The sequence below is a fragment of the Athene cunicularia genome, assembly GCF_003259725.1.
Source record: "Athene cunicularia isolate RWA chromosome 1 unlocalized genomic scaffold, athCun1 chr1_part1, whole genome shotgun sequence".
Lineage (NCBI taxonomy): Eukaryota > Metazoa > Chordata > Aves > Strigiformes > Strigidae > Athene > Athene cunicularia.
In genome coordinates this window covers 119,441,845-119,467,236 of record NW_020799091.1, presented here as the reverse complement: position 1 = coordinate 119,467,236, position 25,392 = coordinate 119,441,845, and the positions used below count along the sequence as shown (strand labels likewise).

The 25,392-nt window shown below is 41.1% G+C and overlaps 1 protein-coding gene across 1 annotated transcript in view; it reads left to right on the top strand.

Moving 5' to 3' along the window:
* Positions 1-25,392, top strand: part of ADGRG7 (adhesion G protein-coupled receptor G7) — a 26,163-nt gene extending 771 nt beyond the window's left edge. The window contains exons 2-16 of the mRNA XM_026857110.1: positions 1,484-1,591; positions 6,652-6,783; positions 7,571-7,680; positions 9,511-9,666; positions 10,163-10,254; positions 10,562-10,680; positions 10,765-10,878; positions 12,637-12,797; positions 16,739-16,888; positions 18,188-18,300; positions 19,868-20,232; positions 21,787-21,868; positions 22,677-22,838; positions 23,825-23,981; positions 25,174-25,392. Of these exons, the coding sequence (XP_026712911.1) occupies positions 1,484-1,591; positions 6,652-6,783; positions 7,571-7,680; positions 9,511-9,666; positions 10,163-10,254; positions 10,562-10,680; positions 10,765-10,878; positions 12,637-12,797; positions 16,739-16,888; positions 18,188-18,300; positions 19,868-20,232; positions 21,787-21,868; positions 22,677-22,838; positions 23,825-23,981; positions 25,174-25,392 (2,240 nt within the window). The remainder of the gene's footprint in view (positions 1-1,483; positions 1,592-6,651; positions 6,784-7,570; positions 7,681-9,510; positions 9,667-10,162; positions 10,255-10,561; positions 10,681-10,764; positions 10,879-12,636; positions 12,798-16,738; positions 16,889-18,187; positions 18,301-19,867; positions 20,233-21,786; positions 21,869-22,676; positions 22,839-23,824; positions 23,982-25,173) is intronic.

Below are 25,392 nucleotides of genomic sequence, written 5' to 3'. Positions count from 1 at the left end.
ACCCAGATCTCCACTGCTGGAGGAGTTTTCTTTCCTTTCTGTAAGACTTCCAAAAAAGAAACAATGTTTTGAAAAGCTGCTGGCTAGTGGAGACATTACCTAGTGACACACAGATGTTATTCCACTATTATCATAGACATCTGGCTGTAATGTAGCTGAGACAGCCTGAAATACAAATGCTGAATAGCAACAACATGATCAAAAGCCAACCCATGCATGCCAAGAACAGAACTACCCATGCCATGTGGCACATCCCCTATAGTTCGCAATAATCTTCCAATTTTATGAATCTCATTAAAGAGCAAGAAGTTAGGCAATTTTTTTAGTTCAGTGAAAACATTAGAAATATACAACAGCACATGTATTTCTGACAGCACTGTTTATTTTTGCATTTTCTGGCTTTATTTGCCAGCATCTCAAAGCACAGGCACTAAAATGTCAGATCAAATGGCAGTCCTCAACTCCAGGTTTCTGCATTATTGAAAGGCATACATTGCACCCAGTGCACAGGTGCACAGTTTTCACCATGAACCTTATGGGAAGGGATTCCAACTCCATCCTTCACTTGGGGGCCAGGTGAGACTGACTAAGAGGAAGCTTTGTCCAATGGAGATTCCCCAGGTCTTGGACCCTTCTTTCAGAGCCTGAGGTCCATCAACCCCTTCCCTGTTGCATTTTCTGCTGCAGAACACCCTTTATCCATTCAAGATTTGCCAGTCTCTTTTTAAAGAAACCTTAACATTTTCAGAGCTTCCCAAACACAGCAAATAACACAATATATTCAGATTTTTCCAAGATCTGCACTTTCTCTGCTATTGTTCATACCGTCTCCTGACAGGTTTTGTCTCCTGAAGTTGTAGCAGCCTGTGAAACAACTACTTTTAACAAAGCCCACTATTTCTGCCAAGAGACAGAATAAAAACCAGTACTCATCCTGGAGTGTGGATAGAGGCTATGGCTGAGACTGGGGCATGGGTTTTTATCTGCTTTATCCTATTATGCCTGTCTTAAATCAGAGTATCTCTGTCTGATTCTTGGATGCGTGACTATCCACATCCTTGTGACCATTCTGGGTCCCTCAGCACTGGGAAGCTGTGGCCCTGTTTTGCCTTCTTGTTCCTGTGAAATCCTGCAGACGTAATTTGGGCTTTTCATGGGTTCAACAGCTTGAGCTTTTGCCAGCCTGGGGGTCCACACCATCACTCCTGCTTGTACAGCAGCAGCACAAAACTGTTTCCACCTACATTGTTGCGGGAATGCAAATTCATATTTGAAGGCTTTGACCCCACATTCATGCCATTGATTTTAGGAGCTAGGACGGACCAGTACAAGACTGTTGATCACACATATTTTTTAGTTGAATATTTTTAGTTGAAGCTTCAAATAGATCATGTTGGTTTCTTTCCTTCACCAAATTAGACAGAAATGTGTTTTTACATGCATATTAATAATGTATTTATATCCTGATTATTTATTTATATAGACATTACAGAATCCGTGGTATCTCCATGCTTTTGCCTCAACGGTGGCGTATGTTGGAATGGAGCCTGCGTGTGCCCAGAAGAGTGGGTGGGACCTTTCTGTGAGATAGGTCAGTACAGGCCAGGCAGCACATGCACCTGGCATCATTTCTGGGAGGCCCCTTATCCTCCCTTCCCTGCTAAGACCTGCTCAGCAGGGTTGGATCTGCAAGCAGTGATGTGGCTGTTCTTGATAGGTGATACCATATGCTTCACCCATTTTTGTTGCTCCTTCAAATGAGTAATATATCTGCAGAAGACATTACAGGTTTCAACTGTCTGTGGCCTGTTTCTAGTCCATTTGGCCTTTGTTTGAATTCCTCTGTTTGAAGATCAGAGTGACTTGAAAATCTGATTCAGACCTCAGTGGCCGGTATAGCCATGTCTGCAGTGTTTAAGGGACACCATCCAGCTCAGCACGCTGCAGGACAATACCTGCCCTCAGCTCCCGCTGCCAGTGGCACTGGTTTTGGATGAGTCAAATTTTCTATGCTGGGCATAGCACTGGCCTGGTTGACTCGCATTTCAGTCCCCTCTGCCACAGCACAGTATCTCTGCACTGCTTGCCATTGGAGCATGTCCTCCCAGCTGATGCTGGGACAGTGCTGGCTTGCCCAGCTGCAGTATCTCCAGAGCTGGTAAAATCCCCAGCTCAGGCTTTTCAGGCCAACAAACAACACCGTGGCCAGTGTGACCCATGGATATGCCATCATGAGTCAACCGTGTCTTTGTCAAATGAATTCACATGTTTGGTCAGAAGGACGTCAAAAGATCTGCTGCTTATACAGGAAAATATTATTAGTGGAGACTGATATGTAGGTAAAAACTTCAACTCTCCCATGTCATTTCCCTTATGACAGTATGGGTAGTATATCCAACAGTCAATGACAGATTGGATGGGTTCATGATGGATTGGAATGTTTGGGAAAAATGTCTCAGAGAAGTTGGTTTAAATAAAATAATCATGGCTTGGATTTCAGCACTGGAAACAAGCCATTATGATGACTCTGTACTTCCCTATGTTCACTCCTCTGGTGTTCTGCATTTGATTTGCTGTGAATGACCTTAAAGAATAGATTTTAATAGCTGTAGTTATTAAAATACATGCAGTAAGAATTTTTGGACAGGCATCATTAACTTGAAATAATAACAAACATTATTGCATTTACAAAATATAAATTTTATGTTGTTTTCCCGAGGAACATTTATACTGCTCATCTGTGTGTTGTTCCACCTTCTTGGCAAGTAACTTGTTGAGCAGTTTCAACAAAATTCATTAGATGGTTACAGGTTTTAAAGGTCTTGAGATCCTATGAGTTTTGCACATGTTACTAGTTGTGACAGAAGACCAATCCTGTAAACACCTGAGAAAAAGGTGAGGAGACAAGCCAGCAGTAGGAGGTGGGGGCCACATGGCCAGTTAATCCAGTCTAGGCATGAAGATGCTTAGCTCTAAACTACGCATTACATTTGTCACCTCTCCACCATCTAACAAATTAAAGATGTATATTTTAGGTATTGGGAATCTAAAGATGGATGCAGGTCACAGAGGTGGAGCGGGGCTGAGGCATGATGGGACATAAAGACTATGGGAACATAGTGATAAAGGTGCTGGGGAAGCTGGAAGGAAGTGTAGTTGGGTGTTGGGGATAAAGCAGAGGTGATCTGGTTTATTGACAGCAGGAGAGAGCAGGGCATATAAGGTAGACAACTTTTGTAAATCAATTACTTTTGTTCCAATGATAATGGAAATTTCCACTTGGCTCATATTTCACAGAATCACAGAATCATCTAGGTTGGAAAGGACCCTGGAGATCATCTAGTCCAAGCGTTCGCCTAGCACAGTTCCCACCTACAGCACATCCTTAAGCTCTAAATCAACCCTACTCTTGAACACCTCCAGGGATGGGGACTCCACCACCTCCCTGCCAGCCCATTCCAACGCCTAACAACCCACTCTGTAAAGAAATACTTCCTGACATCTAGTCTAAACTTTCCCTGGCACAACTTGAGGCCATTCCCTCTTGTCCTGTTGCTTTCTACTAGGCTAAAGAGGTTCAAACCCAGCTCTCTGCACCCTCCTTTCAGGCAGTTGTAGAGGGTGATAAAGTCTCCCCTCAGCCTCCTCTTCTCCAGACTAAACACCCCCAGTTCCTTCAGCCACTCCTCACAGGACGTGTTCCAGACCCTTGACCAGCTTTGTAGCCCTTCTCTGGACATGTTCGAGCAACTCTATGTCCTTTTTGTTTCATTCCTTTGTATTCATTTGTATTTCATTCCCTGTGCACATTATGCCATTGTTACTTTCCTTCACAGATCATGACAAAGGGCCTGGTTTTCTTCCTACTTGTGGTTTGTTGTTGATTTTTTTTTTTTTTTTAAATTCTGGAGCAGTTCTACCCGAAGTCAGAATATTTGCAAACTTGAGATTTGTATCAGTGCGGAAAAAAGTACCAAAAAATTTTATACCTGATAGACTCTCTTTTGTAAGTCCAAAACCAAGTAGTGTAGATATTTATATAAACTAGCCCAAAACACTTTCAGATCAAGGAGTGAATAACTAGAAAGATAAAAAAAAAAAAAAGCTTGAATAAGTACTTTTTTGTATGAATGAATATGTATTCATCCATGAATGTAGCAACTTATTCCTGGCTTTCATTTGTCAGGAAGGCAGAATCATCACAAAAGTATTCAAATCCATGGGTCTAGACAGGACTCATTCATGACTGCTGAAAGACCTGGCTAATGTGACTGTGGGGCTGCTATCTGTCACCTATGGTGATCAAGGAAGGCCACAGAGAACTAAAAAAGGGCCAACATTATGCTCACCTTTAAGAAAGGCAAGAGAGAGGACTGGGGGGACCAGGCTTACCTCAGGCCCTAGAAGTATTTTGGAGCAAGTCCTCTTGGAGTCTACTTCCATGCACATGAAAGACAAGAAGGTAATCAGGAACAGCACGGATTTTCAAAGGGCAAATCATGTTTGACCAACCTGACTGTCTTCTGTATGAAATAATTGGCTACGTAGACAACAGAAAAGCAACAAATGTAATATACCTTGATGTTAGAGGTGCCTTTGGCACCATCTCCCCCAACAGTCTTGTTTGGTGGGTGAAGATGCATGGGTTGGGTGAACAAACTGTTGGCTGGGTTGAAAATTAACTCAGCAGCCAAGCTCAAAGGGTAGCGATGAGTGACTTGATTGGAATATTGTAACAGCAGAGTAACCTGCTGGTCAATATTAGGGCCAGTATAATTTAATGTCTTTATCAAAGACCTGAACAACAACACAGCATGCCCTCTCATCAAATCTGCAGACAATACTAAACTTGAGGCAGGGTGGAAGTATTGTTGACACAGTAAATGGCAGAGCTTCAATGCAGAAGAACCTTGAGAAACCTAAGGATCGTGCCAACAGAAACCTCACAGTGTCCAACAAGGACAAGTGCTAATCTCCATGCCAGGGACATTGGTACAGACCAGGAATTTGCTGGCTGAGGAGCAGACCTGCTGGACAGTACCTGGGAGTGCATGTGGATGTCAAGTTCAGTAAGAGGCAACAGTGCCTATTCATTGCAAACAAGGCAGAGCAACTGTGCTGGTGTGGGGAGACAGGTTGATGAACACCATCATGCTCACCTGGCACTGGTGAGGCCCCAAAGAGACACAAGTCTGTGCTCAGTTTTGCCACCTGCACTCTGGGCTAAGACTTGCAGAAGCTGGAGAGGGTCCAGCAGGATGCGGTGAGGAGGGTGAGAGGCCCAGGGCCTGCAGGGAGCGCCTGAGGGAGCTGGGCTCCTTCAGTGTGATGCGGAGGAGGCCAAGGGCAGAGCTAACAGCAGCTTCAGCTAACAGAGTGGGAGTTGCAAAGACCATGGAATCCAAACCCTTCTCAGTACCAGAAGGTAAAGCAAGGGGCAGAAGTAATAAATTGTAGTTCGAAAGGCTGATACTGAGCACAAAGAGAAATATTTTCAGTAGAAAGGTAGCAAGTCAGTGGAACATGTTTCCCAGTGAGGATGTGGAGCCTCTGTTTGGCCTAGATGCCCTCCAGTGCTTCCTGCCACCTCTCATTTTTGAGACATCTCGCCCTGCTAATCACCTCCTGGCAAGCAAAGTTCAGGTATGGTGCTATAAGGCAGAGCTAATCTTTGCAGAGTCATGCGTCCTTATTTATTCATAACCATTTCTATAGAAGGAACATATCATTGTGTTATGGGAAACACAGACCATATAGAAAACAAAGAAAGTTATGTGACTTGGCAAGGAAGCTTGTGCTGGAACACAGAGAACAACTCCAGGTGTCCCGAGCTCCCCTCAGGACTCCAATCATAAGTATGCTTCTTTGACGCAGTCCTACTAATGGGACACAGTCAGCTGAAATGTGGTGCAAAAAGTTAGCAAAACCAGGATGTTCCAAGTCCTAAGACCAAGCAAAAATTTTCTGCCTGTGTGCTGCAGTATTTTTTTCAAGTGTTCACAGCATTGCAAGGTAAATTTGTGTTAAGTTACAGCAGTACAGTATGACATGAGAACGCAATAGGCTGCCACACTGTGTCAGGTCACGGGTCCACTGAGCTCATCGTCCTGCCTTTAGACATAGCCAGTACCAGGTGCTTAGAGGAAGCGTGGTGTTTGGGGTGGCAACTCCATCCCACTCCAGCAAGGAGCACGGCAGCAGCTTCCCATGCCAGAAGCTGCATCTGACCTGTCATGGTTCAGAGTCACCAAATGACCGTCCCCCATTAATTGTCCAGGTCCCATTTGGAGCAAATGGATCTTTTTCCCCACTACTGTATTCTGTGGCATTAGGTTACCCAATCTGATTTTTACCTTGGTAACAAGACTCAAAGTGAAGCTTTATAATATTTACAAATTTTCTAGGATCAAGGCAGTGAAAATAGGAGACATGGCAAAAAGTATGGGCTTTTAGGCTTTCAGTGGCTTCATACATATCACTTGTAGCAACTCAGAAGCTTGGGTTTAGGCAAGATTTACACAACTGCTTTTCTTTAAGGCAAAAGATGCAATGAGCTCCTACTGTCTCAGTACTATTTTATTTTTGAAAATTGGTCCTTGTACTAAAAATATTTGATCTGGATATATGTTTTTTTTTTTTTCTTCTGTGCAGTTAATTTCTGTGAAGCCAGAAATTGCACAGTCAACACTTCTGAAGGCATTATAAAAAACCTTACTTTTGAACGGATTATAGTGGGTAAATATGGCAACTCCAAAGAAAAATGTGACCCTGATACTGTGAATGGTATGTATTTCTTTCCTTTCACTTGTACTTCCCAAATGTAAATGTAAGGTTTATGAAAGACGTCAGATTATTCGACCAGATGAGTTTGGTATTTGAAGCCAGAACAGCATAGCTCAGGCAGCAGGAGGGTGAACCTTTCCACACAGCTTTCTGCCCCAAATGAAGAGAATTTAAGGTATGCACGTCGAGTTGTATCTGTGCCTGCCTGGGACTGGGCTGAGAGTCAGTTAATACGTGCTCCTGAACAGTCTTTTCAGAAGAATAATCTAGTCAAAACCTACTATTCAGCATTAGGATTCAGGATGCTTTCCATCAACTGTGGTTCTGTGAACTTTTTCAGCTTTCTGAGACTGTGAAGAGGAGCAAGTGTTACATGGCTGCTCCACATGCCCTTTGCATTTCTTTCACAACATACAAACTATGTTTTTCAGGACATGATAAAAAGTCTTTTTGATAGCTTAGTGCTGATGCTGTGCCTCCTGTTTAAGAGATGTGTTTCTGCAGCTCTAGCATAACTAAACCTATCTGAATTTGTCATGAATAATGTCAGCCACGCTGACAAGATTGTGTATATGAGTGTAAAACACATATTTGTAAAAGAGCAACAGCTAGTTCAATTGATGGTCACTTGTAACACTGAAAGACAGATATTCTACATGCAAACAGAAAATTACACTGGGTAGGGTGTCACACCCACAATAAAGTTTTAATTCCCAGTGAGATCATGTGCATGTGGATGAGCACTTCTGTACTAAATGCCTATCTTTCTGCTTTTAAAAAACTACAGGTAACATCTCAATAGCAATCCGGATGTGCTCCAGAGAAGGGAGAACTCCTACTTTAGAACCCCCCAAAATTCTGAATTGTAATGAAAATCTGGACTCCCTAGCATCACAGGTAATCTTAAATTACTATTTAAACAGTGTCTGAGATCTTGCATCATCCCCAGGAAAAGAAAAGAAAAGAAAAGAAAAGAAAAGAAAAGAAAAGAAAAGAAAAGAAAAGAAAAGAAAAGAAAAGAAAAGAAAAGAAAAGAAAAACCAGCTACAGGCCCTTTAAACAAGAGAAATCCCTTTTATCCTGTATTTTTCTTGACTAATGTACCTTCAGCCCAATGCTTCACCTACCTGGATCCCTTGAGGGAAATCCTTGAGCTCAGTTTTCCCAGTACATAGCCTTTACTAAATGGTTCAAATGTCAAATCTTCTCTAATGTAACATATAATAGCAATAGCGATTTCTAATGCTAATAAGATGCAAAAATTCTGCTACCATGGGGTTTTGTTAGGCAGTGTGATGTCATGCTGCCATCTAGTGAGCCCAGGGCAGCTCGGGGTACAGAGGGGAATGCTAGGAAATGGGAGGTGTTCAGGCTAGTGATCCAGAGACCAGGTTTAAAGGATTTTATTTCTTTTAAATACAAATATTTACTTTGAATACAAGGTAATGCTAAAAGTCAGAAGTAAGAATAGTAAAACCAGACATTCATGATGTACTATTTGTTCATGGTGCATATACAGATGTTTTCAAGTCAAATGAATGTCTCCAGTAATTATAAATGCAAAATTTCTTCCTCCCTATGCAACACATTCACCTTTCTTATCCACCATTCCAAGTATTATAAACGCTTCAAAGCTGCATGATTAAATCAATCTTGATTTTGATAGCTTCCCAACATAAACAATTTGAGAACAATTCAGTTATTGAAGCTATTCATTTAAGCTATTCATAGACACAATTAGAAAATGGATGACTTGATACACTGTTTAGCTGGTCTATATAGCCCATAAAGGAACTTCTGATGATTAGCAGATTTTCCATCTCTAGGTATTACCTAGCTATACCTTCATATAACATACAGCTAATGTTTGTGTGTGTGTGTGTGTGTGTGTGTGTGTGTGTGTGTGTTTAGACACTTAAGATACTACAGATATTTACACTCTACCCAGTAAGTGCTAACTAGCTCAAACTGGACCCCACAAGTACTTCTAACAATTCTTACTAGTATCTCCAGCACCAGAATTTTTTCTTTGGTTTTTCTACACTTTTTCCAAGCTGACACTATATACAGTGTACTGAAGTGAGGATAATGTTCTTGCTGCAGGTTATAAGCACTGTGTTGAGAAGCACAATTATTCCATGTGACATTGCTCAAGTTCCTCTGATGGCTTTTCAAAAATCCCATTCTGGTTATTTAAGGAACAGTGAAAGGTGTACAGAAGCTGATAAACTCAGAAGCTCAATGACCTCAAGACAAAGAGGAGCTCCTGCTGCCATCTTCAGCTACCTCATGGCAAGGTGTAGAGAATGATGGGGCCAGGCTATTCTTCAAGGTGCACAGTTTTAGGATGAGCGGCAATGGAGACAAGTGGCAACATGGGAAATTACAATTATGTAAGAGAATATTCTTCCCCTTGACGCTGGCTAAACACAAGCAGGTCTCTGAGGGAGGCTGTGGATTTTCAAAGTGAGTCCCTGAGCAGCCTGGCCTCAGCCAGTCCTGCTGGGCTAGGGGACCTCCAGGGCTCCCTTCTGACCTGAGCTGCTCCATGGGTCCATGAAATCATCCTCTAGGGAGAATTTGCAAACACCATGCACTTGACATGAACAGAAACAATTTAGACCACCAATTACGTTTATATTTTGATTTTATGTGAGAATGTTATGAAAGTGGCGAGTCTTTTTACTTTTCTCATTTTCTTTCTGTTGAATGGCATTTTCCTAACAGGTTGAAACTGCGGACTTCAGCAGTGTTTCAGCTATTGCAAGTAACACTCAAATCCTCACCTCCATGCTAGACCAGCTGACCACACAGAATATCTCTGCTGCTGTAAACATCGCAGTGCAGATTCTGAAAAAGCCAAATGTTTCAGAAGATCCTCAGGTGAGACTTATTAAGAATAAAATAAGACTTCTGTGGCTTCATATTTGGGATAGCAATTCTGACTCTCCTCTAGCAGAAGGAACACTCTCCTTCCTCTTAACTCTACATAATACCACAACCAAATGTGTTCATTTTGCCATTTAGCGGAGTTAAGTGACACTGAGTGCATGCTCGTGGAATCACTGCTGAGCATAAATTTGTTTCTTATCAGCTGCTGAGACTTGCATATATCTGAAATTCTAATATGAGCATCATTTGATGTTTAAATTAATCCTTTACTTCTTATTGTCCTAATTAATAAAAGTGTGGTATTTATGAATGCATTGGCGCAAAGCTTGCGTTCTTGTGAATGGCATCCTGTAGTTTGTTTACTCTGTTGTGTGCATTTTAAAGTAATGCTTATTAAGTGCTCCTACTTTTCCCATCCACTATGTAGCACATGGGGTGATTTATTTCAATTGCATTTGAATATTGCCTTTTTTTCTGCTTGTCTCAGGCATCTGTGGCAGTAATGGCTACAGTGAGTCAACTCTTGGATGTTAACGAAACAGAATTTGATCACAATAATCTTGTCAATGCTACAAAAAGGTAACTTGCCATTTTTTTAAAAAATGTAGTAAATTCCAGTTTCCCTTCTGTTTCAAGATTAAAGTGGTTCATGGACTTGTCAAAACATTTTTGTTGTTCAAATCCAATATGCAATTTCATTGATTCAGTAGGTTTATACCAACATAAACAGTTTTGGCTGGATTTTTCTGCTTTGGAGAAAGTATGAGGACAGGGAATGAGGAACAGTTCCCACTGGAGAACTAAATCAGAGAGGAAGCTCAGAAACTGAACCCGTAGCCATGTATTAACAAATAGTGGTAACTTTCATCTCATTATTTCAATGCAGCCTCACGAAAACAATGGAGAAATTTTCTTTGACTGGCAACATCTCACAGCCCAATGTTGCAATCCACTCTGCTCCACTGAAATTAAGCTCCTCTACAATCCTGTTTTCAGCACAGAGAAGTAAGTCTGTGTGTATTGTTGGATTTACCTGGACAAGGCGGTATGTACCATAAATTCTAATGCATCTACTGCTAATTTTTGCAGATACAGCACTGGGATATTATCAGTCAACAAAAACAGAAATACAAGACAATGTCCCTGGGCTTACTGGTGACCTCAGTACTGAAGTTCAGCTACTGTTCCACATTATAAGTAACAGTAAGTTCCGTCTACTGAAAACTGTGCCTGGGAAAAATTTGAATGAATATTCACTAAAAATCTCCTTTGGGAAAAAAAAAACCAAACCAAACCTTAGCCAATATAAACAATTACATGTTTTTATGCATGCTGATGCCATACTGTGGTACAAGAAATGCATGTCAAATGAGCTGGATAACCTTATTTCTAGATTAATGCACATGTACATGCAATGGCCTGAGTGCTTTTGGTATTTGGGAGTTTTTCATTTGCTTTGCTTTCTAAAATTGAGAATGCAATGAATCTTTGACCATACCTCCACAGTTAGATCAAGAGCTAGTACATACCTACCTTGCCTAAAATCCAAAGACAACAACTGTTTCAAATAAAATTAATACTACTGTCAGTTGTCAACCAGGACATACACATCCTCACACCTACATACTGGGATAACCTTTAATGGCACAGTCGGATGGGAGTATTCCAGAGGTCTGTAATTTAAACTCTTCAGTGCTTGGAAGATAAACTGGAGTCGCTCATGAAGGGGGGCGGGGGGTGGGGGGGAAGCTTATAGTTCCTCCGCTTCTTTTGCTGCAGAAGCTGGTGGGTGTGGGGGAGCTGAGCTTTGAATCTGTGCATTTCTATGACATGCAAAAAATCGGAAGAGTTTCAGACTGGGCACCTGAAACCAGCAGACTTGACATCAGTCTCTCTCTATAGTGACAGTACCACTAAGACATCACAGCACAAGAATATATAATGAAGGTGAAGTTCATGGAGCACTTAGAAATCATAATGATGAACACTGTTTGGATTCAAGCCCACAGAGAAATTAATAATTCAGTCTTCTCACCAGGGTTAGAAAAGACTTGAAGAGATAAATCAGGTAGCCCCACACACCCAGTAATGACAATAAACACTGAATAGTTGATTAACTGGTCACTGTCCTTTCTGTTCACTGTTTCAAACAACAATCCTGTGGAAAAACAGTGTGATCATGTAATTAAAACCTTTATCATAATGCCTATATATCATAACCCTTCCCTCAAGAGAGCTAGAATTGAATGCACAGCTTGGCTAAAAAAAAAAAAAAAAAAAAAAAATTTCTTCAATATTAAATGCACAGTTGTGACATTTTGTAGATATAAAGTTACATTAGTCTCTCTTGATGATCAAATCAGAGAGAGATCAAACCAATCTCTTGATCTTAAATGAAAAGCATAAAATCAAGAACAAAATCCATTTTATAAACCAGGATTTTTGCTTCCTCACTTAAGCAACATTTAAGACTAGTGATTTAAATCACTTAGATGAAGTATCTCTAATTTGGTAGAAGAGTGCTAAAGAAACAGAGTCCAAAAGAAGGCAAAAGTGCAAACAACTTCTTTTATCCTCTGACTTCCTACTAATTGTAAATGTCCCTGGTGTTACTATTTCTTATTTAATGTTATTAAAAGCTTAGCCATTTGGAATGTGTGTATATATTGGGATTTAGGATAGTATTTCCCCCATTACCAGTATTTTTCCCCAGAAATGACATTAAAAGAAGGGTGATAATTCTTTTCACACCCCACTACAGCAAAAATTGAAGATGACTCTCTTGAGATTCATGGGAAGAGAAGCTCTTCTGTACTTCTTAAAAGGATTCTAAATAAATATCTAAACAACAATCTGCTTTAAATACTGGATGTGTGAAACAGCATAGTGTAGACTTCTTCAAAGGCACCAGCTTCTCTGATATCTGCTATCCATAACTACTTTTCTGTTTGCCTCATGAAGGTTCATCAGACAATGCAAGAGTTGGGTTTGTCCTGTATCAAAATGACAAATTCTTTCAGTCAAGGATTTATCCACGTCACAGTAGTTTCTCTAAACAAATTGTCTCTGGGAGCATTGATGGTGGAAGAATCAGCAGTGTCGAAATAGCCTTCATTCCCAAGGTAAGCCTCCATCAGAAATGCCATGTACAGTTTGGACCAGAAGTGGCCCTTGCTCTACTATCTTTCTTCAGGACTTAGGGAGACTCAAGCAGAGGGGCTTATCTGGTGTACAGCTTTGATTTCTGACAATAAGCAGTTGAGAGAGTTTGTGAGATGTATAGGTGACATAAGTGAAGGGTATTTAGATAACATGGAATAAAAAACATTTTTCAACTTTTGTCTTTAACATCTGATGTTACTGACTCAGTACTGCTAAAGTTACTGTTTGCAAGCAAAACTGTATGCCATAAAAATTATAGGTATACCAGGGTGGATTCGCCCTAGGGTAAATTAGTCATAAATCAAGAATGAAAAAAGCCAGGTCCCTGGAGGACAATTATTTTTTCCAGAAGACTACCAAAATTTCTGAAAATAAGAAAGAGTCAACATGAGTGGCATAGTTCAATACACTTACTAATGTGGGGTGTGTTCATTTTTCATACTATCTTTTAACTCCCGATTCCAGTTAGAATCATTGTGTGCTTCGTTTTGAATTCCTCCCCCAGGAACTGATTTCAGATGTTACTGTTTTCTTGCAGGAAACTCTATGTGAGGGCCTGTTTGACCAACTAACTGAATTTTTAGATAATACACACTCATGTTTATCATGATTTCTCCAGAAAACAGTAGGTGGCTTCTTACAATAATTAACAAAGTTTTTAAGTTCAAATACATTCATATGATAGATCAGTAATCATTATCACGGATCCATACAGTTAAGTGATCTGGGAAGCACATGTCATTTCTAAGGAAATCACTGAAACAAATATAATTGATTTTTTTTACTCCTACTTTTATTCCTCATTTTTAATGGAACTACCTAGTACTACGAAGAGTTGCTTTCACTACTTATTTGCACTTCAAGCTGCTTGCTGCATATTAAAAAAGCAGTTCTAATTGCAGTACCCTGCAGAAGATGTTGTCTACTATAGGCCACCCACCCAGGACAGAGAGGTGGATGAAATATTCTATAGGCATTTGGGTGAAATCTCATGATCACTTGCCCTTGTTCTTGTGGGTGACTTTAACTTCCCAGACATTTGCTGGAAATACAACACAGCAGAGCGGGACCAGTCCCAGAGATTCCTGGAATGTGTGGGAGATAATTTTCTGATGCAGCCGGTGAGAGAACCGACCAGAGAAGGTGCCCTGCTGGACCTCCTCTTTGTGAACAGGGAAGAACTGGTGGATGATGTGGCGGTTGGAGGCCGACTAGGGCACAGGGATCATGAAATAATAGAGATCTCTATTCTTAGAGAGGCCAGGAGAGGGGGAAGCAGAACTGACATCCTGGACTTCCAAAGGGCTGACTTTGTCCTGTCTGGGCACCTGCTTGACAGGATCCCCTGGGAGACGGTCGTGAAGGGTACAGGGGTCCAGGAATGCTGGGCGCTCTTTAAGAAGGAAATGTTAATGGCTCAGGAGCAGGCGGTCCCCAGGTGCTGTAAGAGAAGCCAGTGACAGGGAAGAGCACCCTGGCTGAACAGGGAGCTTTGGCTGCAACTCAGGGAGAAAAGGAGAGTTTACAGCCTTTGGAAGAAGGGGCTAGCCACTCACAGTGATTACAAAGAGGCTGTGGGGCTGTGCAGGATGGAAATCAGGAGGGCTAAAGCCCAGCTGGAAATTAATCTGGCTTCAGCAATCAAGGACAACAAGGAATGTTTCTATAATTATGTCAGCAGCAAAAGAAAGACCAGAGAGAGTCTCCATCCCCTGCTAAACGCAGAAGAAAACATGGTAGCAAGGCCGAGGTGCTTAATGCCTTCTTTGTCTCAGTCTTTAATAACAGCACTAGTTGTATTGAGGGAATCCAGCCTCCACAGCCAGAAGACAGAGACTGGGAGAACGATCCCCCCCCGCAATCCAGGAGACAGACAGTGACCTGCTGCATCACACAGACACACACAGGTCTGTGGAACCTGATGGGATACACCTGAGGGTGCTGAAGGATCGGGCTGGGGTGCTCGCCAAGCTGCTTTCCATCATTTACCAGCAGTCCTGGCTGACCAGGGAGGTCCCAACAGATTGGAAATGGCCAATGTGACGCCCATCTATAAGAAGGGTCGGAAGGATGATCTGGGAAATTACAGGCCTGTCAGCTTGACTTTGGTGCCCGGGAAGCTGATGGAGCAGCTCATCCTGAGTACCATCATACACCACATGTGGGACAAACAGATGCTCAGGCCCAGTCAGTTTATGAAAGGCAGGTCCTGCCTGACAAACCTGATCTTCTATGACAGAGCGACCTGTTTATTGGATGAGGGAAAGGCTGTGGATGTTGTTTACCTTGACTTTAGCAAGGCCTTTGACACCATTTCCCACAGCATTCTCCTGGGGAAACTGACTGCTCGAGGTTTGGATGGGCACACGCTTTGCTGGGTAAAAAACTGTCTGGATGGCCGGGCCCTGAGAGTTGTGGTGAACGGAGTTAAATCCAGTTGGTGGCCGGTCACGAGTGGTGTCCCCCAGGGATTCGGTGTTGGGGCCACTCCTGTTTAACATCTTTATTGATGATGTGGACGAGGGGATCGAGTGCACCCTCAGTCAGTTTGCAGATGACACCCAGTTGGGTGGGAGTGTTGATCTGCTCGAGGGTAGGGAGGCTCTGCAGAGAGACCTGGACAGACTGGAGCCATGGGCTGAGCCCAACTGGAGGAGTTTCCACAAGGCCAAATGCCGGGGGCTGCCCTTGGGCCACAACAACCCCCAGCAGCGCTACAGGCTTGGGGAGGAGTGGCTGGAGAGCTGCCAGTCAGAGAGGGACCTGGGGGTGTTGATTGACAGCCGGCTGAACAGGAGCCAGCAGTGTGCCCAGGTGGCCAAGAAGGCCAATGGCATCCTGGCTTGTGTCAGCACTAGCGTGGCCAGCAGGGACAGGGAAGGGATCTGACCCCTGTACTCGGCACTGGTGAGGCCGCACCTCGATTCCTGTGTTCAGTTTTGGGCCCCTCACTACAAAAAGGACATTGAATGACTCGAGCGTGTCCAGAGAAGGGCAACGGAGCTGGTGCAGGGTCTGGAGCACAGGTCGTACGGGGAGCGGCTGAGGGAACTGGGGGTGTTTAGTCTGGAGAAGAGGAGGCTGAGGGGAGACCTCATCACCCTCTACAGCTCCCTGAAAGGAGGGTGCAGAGAGCTGGGGATGAGTCTCTTTAACCAAGTAACAAGCAACAGGACAAGAGGGAATGGTGTCAAGTTGCACCAGGGAAGGTTTAGACTAGATGTCAGGAAGCATTTTTTTACAGAACGGGTTGTTAGGCATTGGAATGGGCTGCCCAGGGAGGTGGCTTAAGTGTACAGTCCTGGATTTAAGAGTAAATCCCTGGAGGGGTTTAAGAGTACAGTTGACATAGCGCTGAGGGATATGGTGTAGTTGGGAACTGTCAGTGTTAGGTTAATGGTTGGACTGGATGATCTTCAAGGTCCTTTCCAACCTATATGATTCTGTGATTCTGTGAAAATGACTGCATGCAGTTTGACATATGAGAACCACCATGCTGCAAGAGAGGGATTTATCATTGTTTGCTTCTTGTTACAGTGTGGATTCAGCTTCAGTTGGCAGCGATTTAATGCTACTAATACCTGAAAGCTGTTGTTTGGCTTACACAGAATTCATCTGTAGTTGTTTAATGCCTAGACAATGAACCACGATTACCTGAATAATTCACAAACATGTATAATTTCATTGGTAATCTTGACTGAGAAAGGCACATGAAGAAAGTTCAAAATGACAAATTATGCTGTTATTGATATCATTCATGAGGTTTAATGGAAACTCTCTAAATCCCTTAGTAGCTGTCAGCTCTCCTTTCAGAGGATAACTGTCAATATAGGCCATTTGCTGAAGCATATCTGTTTATATTTCTCTAACCACTTTTTCTCTTTGCAATCCCCATACTTAGTACAATGCATCCAAACTGCAGCTGCGTGATCATGCCTGTGTCTTTTGGGACTATACTGTCAATGACTGGAGCACCACTGGCTGTGCAAAGGGAAGAGACAAGTTCTTGAGATGCAGGTGTAATCACACTACTAATTTCGCTGTCCTGATGGTAGGGCATTCTCCTTTCTTGAATGGGAAGAGTTTGGGGTTTTTTTCATTTGTTTGGTGGTTTTCAACTTTAAGACCAGCATGTCAATGCAAGGGCATAGGCACATTGAGCTTGAAGGCACAGGAGCTTAAGATGTCCCCACGTACTTGTTACTGGCCTATGGCAGAGCTGGCAAATTGGGACATGTGAGTTGTTCCCAGGCTGCTGGAAAGCCAAATGTATTGGCTTCCTTGGACACAAATTGTGGCTGTGTTCACCTCCCTGGGCACCCCAGCAGCAGGGAAGGGTGGGCACAATTCATCCCCTTGCTCAGCGGTGGTAGCCTCCAGGTCTGCTCCTCCATTGCTGCAGCTGGTTGTTAAATAAGTGTATGTCTAAAGCCGAAAGTGCCCCAAGATGAGTAGGAGAGTAGCCGGGGATCCGGGCTAGCTGTGGCACTGCCTTGTGCTGGGTAAATAACACAAAGTATTTAGCATTAACTAATTTGTTTCCTTATATGTTTATAAAAATCAATTGCTCTGTAAACATGAAGCGTATCAGTAAGTTTTATATGTTGCCCTCTTGTACTAACAAGGCTATTTAAGAATGATTGTCTGTCTCTGACATTTGTTATTCTTTCAGTATTTGTTTCAACTACTCTAAAAAAAACACTCCCCGGATAATATCACATATCCATGGTCACTGACTTCAGCAGTGCCAGGATTCATTTCTTTTTACTCTGTCTTTATCGAACAGAATTTCCATATTTGTAATATTTACCTGTTTCTGTACTTCCCATTACCTTATGCATGTCCTTACTGCACAAAATTACTATATTCTAGAGAAGATTCCCATCTGTTTATGTAAAGACAACAGTATTTTCTGTTTCACTGAATTTACATTTAGTTGCTGCTTTACTGTCACTATCCAAACACTTGTAATTCTTTGTAACATCTTACCTTAGACCTTATCTTCAGAAGCAAAAATTCAGCATGCACATCAGTAGTAAAAGTGAAAACTATTTTTCCAGTCTGTCACCTTGCATTTTTCTATTAATAATTTAATCTGTTATTTTGTTAAATATTTGATTGACAGTGGTCTGTCTCCTTTGACAGATATTTGAAGAACTATCTGAAGAACTAGAGTTCTTCACAAGCTTCTCTAGTTTTGAGGTCCAGAAAAATCTGTGTAATCTGAAAATTCTGGCAGTGGCTAGCAACAGTCATAGCTTTACTAAAACATGTTTGTTTCTAATGTGCAACTAGAAACACAGATTTAAGAAATAAATTTATTTCATAACTGATACAATTTCTTTTCTAGGCCTTTCAGATCAAATATAAATATGCAAAGCCTTTGGAGTATATTTCTTATGTTGGTGTTGGATTGTCCATGGCTGGTCTGGTCATTACCATTTTGTTTCAAATATTCACTAGGTAAGAGTGAAGATGTAAAACTGCAAATATCTTACACTGTTACAATAATTTGCTCTGTATATAGTTTGAGGAAAACAAAGACAGTAGCCAGTTTAGAACATATTGTAATATTATTGATCAACAAATAGTATTTTTTAAAAAGAGCTAATCACATAGCATAGCTTCAGAAATAAGCGTGGCTTACTGGTTAAAGTGAAGACATGAGATGTCCCAGCCATGCCACTCACCTATATGAAAATTTAACCTTTCTGATAATGTTAATCTTTAACGCGAGGATATATACACACAATTATTATTCAATAAATCCACCTTCTAAAACTGTGAGCTTTGAAAAGAAATGATGTAGCAGAGTATGGAGGAGCCCAGTACGGTAAAAGGCCAAGCTTTCTGTAAGAAACACCGGGCATGGCCGCTGACAAGAAAAATCTTTCCATCGCTTTGACAGGGCAGCTCGCCATCTCACCAAGATAACATGGCAGGCAGCATGTGCTACTGAGGATCAAGTCAAGGGTTGGCCTTTTACCATAGGTTCCCATCACCATGTCTGATCTCTCGGTAATGTCCCCGAGTGCCATTTATCCCGTCTACACGGGGTAAGGGCAGTTTGCCATTTCTGTTGCATTCCACGTGCCCCGCTGCCTCGCCGATGTCACTGTTACTACCCTGGCCCCGCAACTGACAGCGCAGACCCAGTGCTGTGTTATTGCTACACTGTTCCATGCTACACAGTAAAGTGTTTAGTTCATTACTCTCCCTTAATACTAGGCTTTAAAAATGTATAACAGTATTACACCACCACATGACATCTTTTTTACTTTCCTGTATGTCCTGTACCCTGGTATTACAATGTCTGATCAGTTATCTTTCTTTTAGCCAGTTACCAATATGCCTGTTATATTGGTGTCTTCATTTATGGCTAGTCATTTTAATCACTGTCTTATTGTTTAGAATTTTAGTACTTGTGTAGAAGCATGTATGTTTTTTCTCAGGTTCTCTTCTTGCTATTTTACTTAAATGTCACTCTGCTTTATGTCACCTATTTGATAGTTTCTATACTGTATTGTCTTCTGCTTATACAACGCCTGTAGAAAACAGGTTTGGAGCAGTTTCATCAAGGTCAATATATTTAAGATTGTAGGAGCTTCCAGACTCTGCCTTTTAAATGCATTTATAAGACAGTGTTTGGAAGTGGAAGTTTACTATTCCCTTGGACCTCCAAGAGTGTTTAGAAACACTTATGCTATTTCGCCTCTTAACATTGAAGGAAAGGATTGTAAAAAGAGCAGAGTTGAAAAAAGAAAGTGCATCCCAACCGCTGTTGGAGAAGGCCCAGTCCTAAACGGTGCTGGGTATTCTCCGTTCTAGTTGAAATCAGATAAAAATGATGGATATGGTAAGCTGTCTGAGAGTATTAACGGTGTAGAATTCTGCAAACAAGTTATTGCTTTGTTTTCTCTATGTATTAAAGACTGCACATGTTAGCTTGCTTTTAATATCAATAGAAATGAGGCAATATTTTACAATTTTTCTTATTTTGCTCTATTCATAAATTTATTCCTACCAATAGGAAAACTCGAAAGTCATCTGTAACGTGGATGTTAGTGAGTCTCTGTTTCTCTATGCTCATTTTTAACATCATCTTCATCTCTGGAATTGAAAACCAAAATGCCAAGAATCACAACAGTGATACCACCAGCTGCTACGAGCAATACCTTCCTTATGATACCGCCAGTAACACTTTACTCACATCTGACATGGTAGATCCTCCTGCAGATTCCTGGTGTACGGCCGTGGCTGTCCTACTGCACTATTTTTTGTTGGCAACTTTCATGTGGACAGCACTCAATTCTGCACAGTTATACCTACTGTTGCTTAGAGCCATGAAGCCCCTGCCTGGAAATTTCCTCATAGCCATGTCCGTAATCGGATGGGGTAAGATTTGAAGTTCTATATATGGCAACTCTTACTAAAGTGTCAGTACATAGTACATTCAGGGAGAGTTTTAAAGATAGGAGATCAGTAGAGAGTAATTATAATCTGTCTCTCTGGTTTAGTGCAACATGATTTAATAATCTCTTGTTACTGCTTGCACTACTGGTATAAACTGAGTTTATCTTCATTGTCCTGGTGAGGTACTGAAACCAACAGCTTGCTCACAACACAGCAACACGGGTCTGTTGTGCACATATTTTCACAGTAATCTAGGCATTCAACAACCTGTTTCTGTCAACTAAGTAAAAAATCTTTCAGATACGGTGATTGCATATATGGACTCAAATTCTTCACTTGGATATCTCTAAGACTCCTTATGGCCTCAGCCAGAGCCTTGCATGCATCCAAAAGCAAGGGGTAACTGTCATTATTTGTTACATATTTTTTATTAATAAGCAAAGAGCACATTCTTAAGTCGGTACAGCAGTTAGCAGCAACGCTGCAAGCTGAAAGGGAAGAATGCAGACTGATGCCCACTAGGTAAAGCAAAAATCTCAGCCTCCTTCAAGTAACTCTTCCACTGCAGCGTACAGGAATACCCGCTTTTTCCACATTGTGTATTCATTCAGCTTGTCTGGTGGGTTGTTTCTGATGGCATCTACCAAGCAGGTTTAGATCCTGACTGTTTCATTATTGTGTTTTGCATTTGGGTGGAGGGAGAGGAAATTCCTCTAAAACTTTCAGAATTTGCACTGCATGTGCAAGCCAGAAAATGTTCAGCAAAATCTGTCTGGCTATGAGTCACTGTGCTCCGTGTATATTTGTACAGTAACACAGTTCTGTGTCCTGTGACTAGTTACACATGTCCAAAATAGCATGATTCTTACTCACTGCTTCTCAGATCTACTTTGAGAGCACAGCAAATATGTGGCAGACTGGAATATCTCTCTTAGGGCTGAAGGAGGAACAGGCTTTAAGAAGCATGCTTTTTTTCCCAGATAAAAACTTGTGGGGGAGGCTCCTTCCCATGAGACGTGCTCTTTAGTGAATAGGTAGGCAGGAGCCATGGAAGACAGGAGGCGGGGCAAAGGCACTGAGGAGGCAAAGCCACACTGCCCTGCTTCTCAGAGGGCAAAAGTTATGCTCTGCATCAAGCTGGTATGAAATGTAGTAGTGCTCGGCGCAGAATTTTCTTAGAATCGTTTCTCACTGCTGACAAGATGGCAGCATTGCACAGCTGTGATGAGGGAGGTAGCTACAGCTCAGGGAGGAGTTTGTCACCATTGGCATTGTCTCTGGAAGCTGAGGTGAAGCTCTTTAATATGAAAAATCAGCAAGTCACGGCCATGAGCTGTCCTCAGGCAAACAGGGCTCACAACCCTCAGTCCTGCCTTTTCTCTAGGCTATGGAAAACCCACTTAGCTTAGTGCAAGACAGATGAAAAAGAGCTCTTAAAATCTATGTATTTTAGGAGGGAAGAAGCTGTTTTGTGTGGAAGGGAGGTATGCCTATGCAACCAAACAATAAATTGCTAATGTCTCTCCCATTAATTAGGAATCCCAGCTGTAGTAGTTGCAGTAACATTTGGAGCCACTTACAGAGAAGAAAAAGCTTTAAACTACCGCCAGGAAGAATTGTAAGTTCATGTATTATTAGAATACAACACTTGTTATCCTAGATCTATTGTTGTTATACTATTTTGTATATCTAAGTACTTAAAAGAAAATAAAACTCTTCACTCAAGCTAAACATTCACTATAAGGAATTGCAGTTTCTCCTCACTAAGGATTTAGGGTACTGGATCCACACCTGTCTTGAGTTCTCCTGCAAGATCCCATTTAAATGGTATCTGTAGATGCTCTTAATCTAACTGAAATCCAAGACCTTCATTTAAGTGCATAACTGCATTTCAGTACCTAAACTTAATCCTCCCATTGATTTAAAATCTTTCTGGTCAGTATAACTATATCCCTGTTTACCCTATGCTTTTGGTATTGGCACTCATTTGAGTAGGCTACCAGGCTTACAATGTACCTTGGTGACAGTGGATGATACAGAACAAAGGTAGACATTTCAGAAATGTAAACACACCCCACCCCCCCCTCCCCTTCCACAAGGTGGCCATTTTACAATACTCATTTAGGGAGTGTTGACTTCTAATTTGAGATTACTTGGCAATGAAAAAAAAAAAAAAAAAAAAAAAAAAAAAAAAAAAAAAGAGGTAAAAATTATTGTAGGACAACTCTGTCCTCCTGCAGCTGCCCTGCAGTTGTGATTGAAAGCCCTCAGTTCACAAGGAATGGTTGCCTTTCAGAGATAGGTTAACAAGATCCAGGAAGCCCTATGAGGTCTTTCAGGATGAAAAGTGGAATAATATTTTGTTTTGATATTCTGAATAATGTATCTAACAAATCTTTTGAAATGGCATGTCTTTATATTAACAGCTGCTGGCTTGCAGCACTGGATCAAAATCAGAATTTCAGCGTGCAAAAGCCCATGCTGTGGTCATTCCTCTTGCCAGTAGCACTCATACTCCTGTTTAACATCATCATCTTCATCAAGATCAGTGTTTCTGTGATATGGAAGAAGAACAAGAATTTGACAAGGTGAGATCATATAAGACTCCTCAGATTCTTCAGCAAATTTATTCCTCGGCCTCTTGTCACCAGGTCAGACTTTCTTGTCACAGATTTTTGACAAAATCTTTTGTTTTAAAGTAATGTATACTTAAAGCAGTCAGAAAATGAATCCCACTGCTGCAATGGGTCAGACTTTGTTCAAGTGCATATCATTGAAAACAGCTCAGGCTTTTAGCCTCTTTTTTTTTTGGTTGCAGTGTCACTTGACTTCGATTAAGATTATTACTGATCTAAATATATGTGAGAACAGAGCTGGATCCAGCCAAATGAGAATTATGAATTTCTCAGCACATCTGAATGTCAGGCCAGTTCTCTAGCAGCTTTGAAGCAGATTTGGTTGTTGGTTTACATCAACACTCCATGTACTGTCACAGGTTGTGTGTTGCAATGTCTGCAGTGTACATTCCATTATTTAAAAGGGGATTGCTTTAATTTTTATTAATCCCACAAAATTTATCTGTTCAACAAAACTTTGTACAATTTCTTCATTCCTTTTATGTACAATTTTCTCAGTTGGAGCAAACAAACTTCATCTCTGACTCCCCTCATGCTTGAGAAAAACAGGATATCCACACCTCACTGCAGCTTATTCTTATACTGAAAATTAAGCACATTTGAAGTTATAAGCATTTTTAAAAGCTTATAATAGCTAACAAGCTAATTTTCAATGCTTCTTTTTGTCTTAGTAAACCTTACTTTTTCATTAAAGAATGATACATCCAAGCTACATACTCCAAACACAGATTATTCTGATAAATTTGGTTAGAATTCTTTTTGTGCATTTCTTCTCTGGATGGTATGTCAAACAAATGTAGGGAGAAGTATAGTCTCAACTCACCTGAATAATAGATCTTTGCAATATAGTCTTGAATAAATAAAGTTTAAAGCTCAAAAAGACATTAAAAGTTATAGAGAAGGATTTAATATTTGTGTGTGTGTGTGTGTGTTTCTAGGAATAAAAAGGATTCGTTTATGGAAAAGATGATTGGCACTATCGCCATAGCAGTAGTGCTTGGAATCACCTGGATGATAGGCTACCTCATGTTAATAAGTCATGAAGAAACAAGTCTTGTTTTCAGCTATCTGTTCTGCATTTTGAATGCTACTCAGGTATTTAGCAATTCTGAGACTAATAATTGAGATAATGAAAAAAAAAAATGTTGGATTGATTTTTTCTATAGCTTGGTATAGCCTGGGAACTTGCTGGAAGGCAATTATAGGCATTCAGAATTTTTGTTCAGAAAGGGATGCTACCCTTCTGGTCTGACACTCATAAAACTCTTCCTATTGTACAAATCAATGGGGGATTTTATTTTAAAGTCACCACTGAAAAGACCTTCCTGTCTGAGTGTCTTCTCTTATACCAAATCATATATAAAATTATATTCAGAATTAGTATCAGGAAAAAACTTCTGCATCAGCTGTGGAAAGGAGTCCCAGGGAAGTAACTAGAGCTTCATGGCTTGAGACCTTTCACAATGACCCTGAAGCCTACAGGAAAGTGCCTGCCTCTTTTTCCCCTATGTCCCTGCTGGACTCTTGGCTTTATATTCATATAGGGCGTATGAAGCACTTGGAGTAATGGATCCTTCATTACAGTACTGAATATTTTCTCCAAAACAGCTAATTGGAAATACGTGAAAATCCCCCCATCCCCAAATATTGTTTACTATCAGCTTGATCTATTGAAAACTGTGGGCACGTACACCAGTGGGGATCAGAGCCATAAACTCTCCATGCAAGAAGTCCTGAAGTGATTATTACTACGCTGATAGATGGATTATACCCGTGACTCAAAACTGAAATCATGAACAGGGAACAGATATCCACTTATTTAAAACCATAAGACTTACTTCTTTTTTAAAAAAATCCAGTATACTCCTGATGAATCTTTGAAATGACACCTTAGAACAACAGGTATAGAAATTTTGAAGTCCTGCCTCCCTCTGGGTGTGTGTGATTGAAACGCTGATAGGGCACACCAAACTCGTTTAATGGTTATGGCATGCTCAAACAGGTTTTACCTTCATCCCACCTAGCAGAGGGTAATCACACAATCCTGAGACACGCTACCTAATCCATTACAATGTGCAAATGAGGTGACTACAGTTGCAAATCCATAGTTACATGGAATAATCTTCCTATTGAAAGTACTTCTTGTATTTCAAGGTATTAATGGAATTGTTAGTGGTTACTGAAAATTGTTTTGTGGTTGTTTTTCAAGTTAAATAATATTGACTAAACTTTGTCTTTCTGGTTTTATCAGCAAAATACTAACTCCACACTTTTATTTACCCTACAGGGACTTCAGATTTGTATTCTGTACACTTTCAGATCACCGATCTTCAAGGAAAAAGTTTCCAAAGTGTTTTCTGTTCTCTGGGTGCCAGAGGTACCACTGTATCTGCATTCAAATATTTACTACGTTTCAAAATCACAGTCTGCAAAACATTCACAGGAAGCTTTCAGATCAGCCCAGACTTCTTCAGAGAATATTTCCTTGTCTACCTTCCCTAACTAG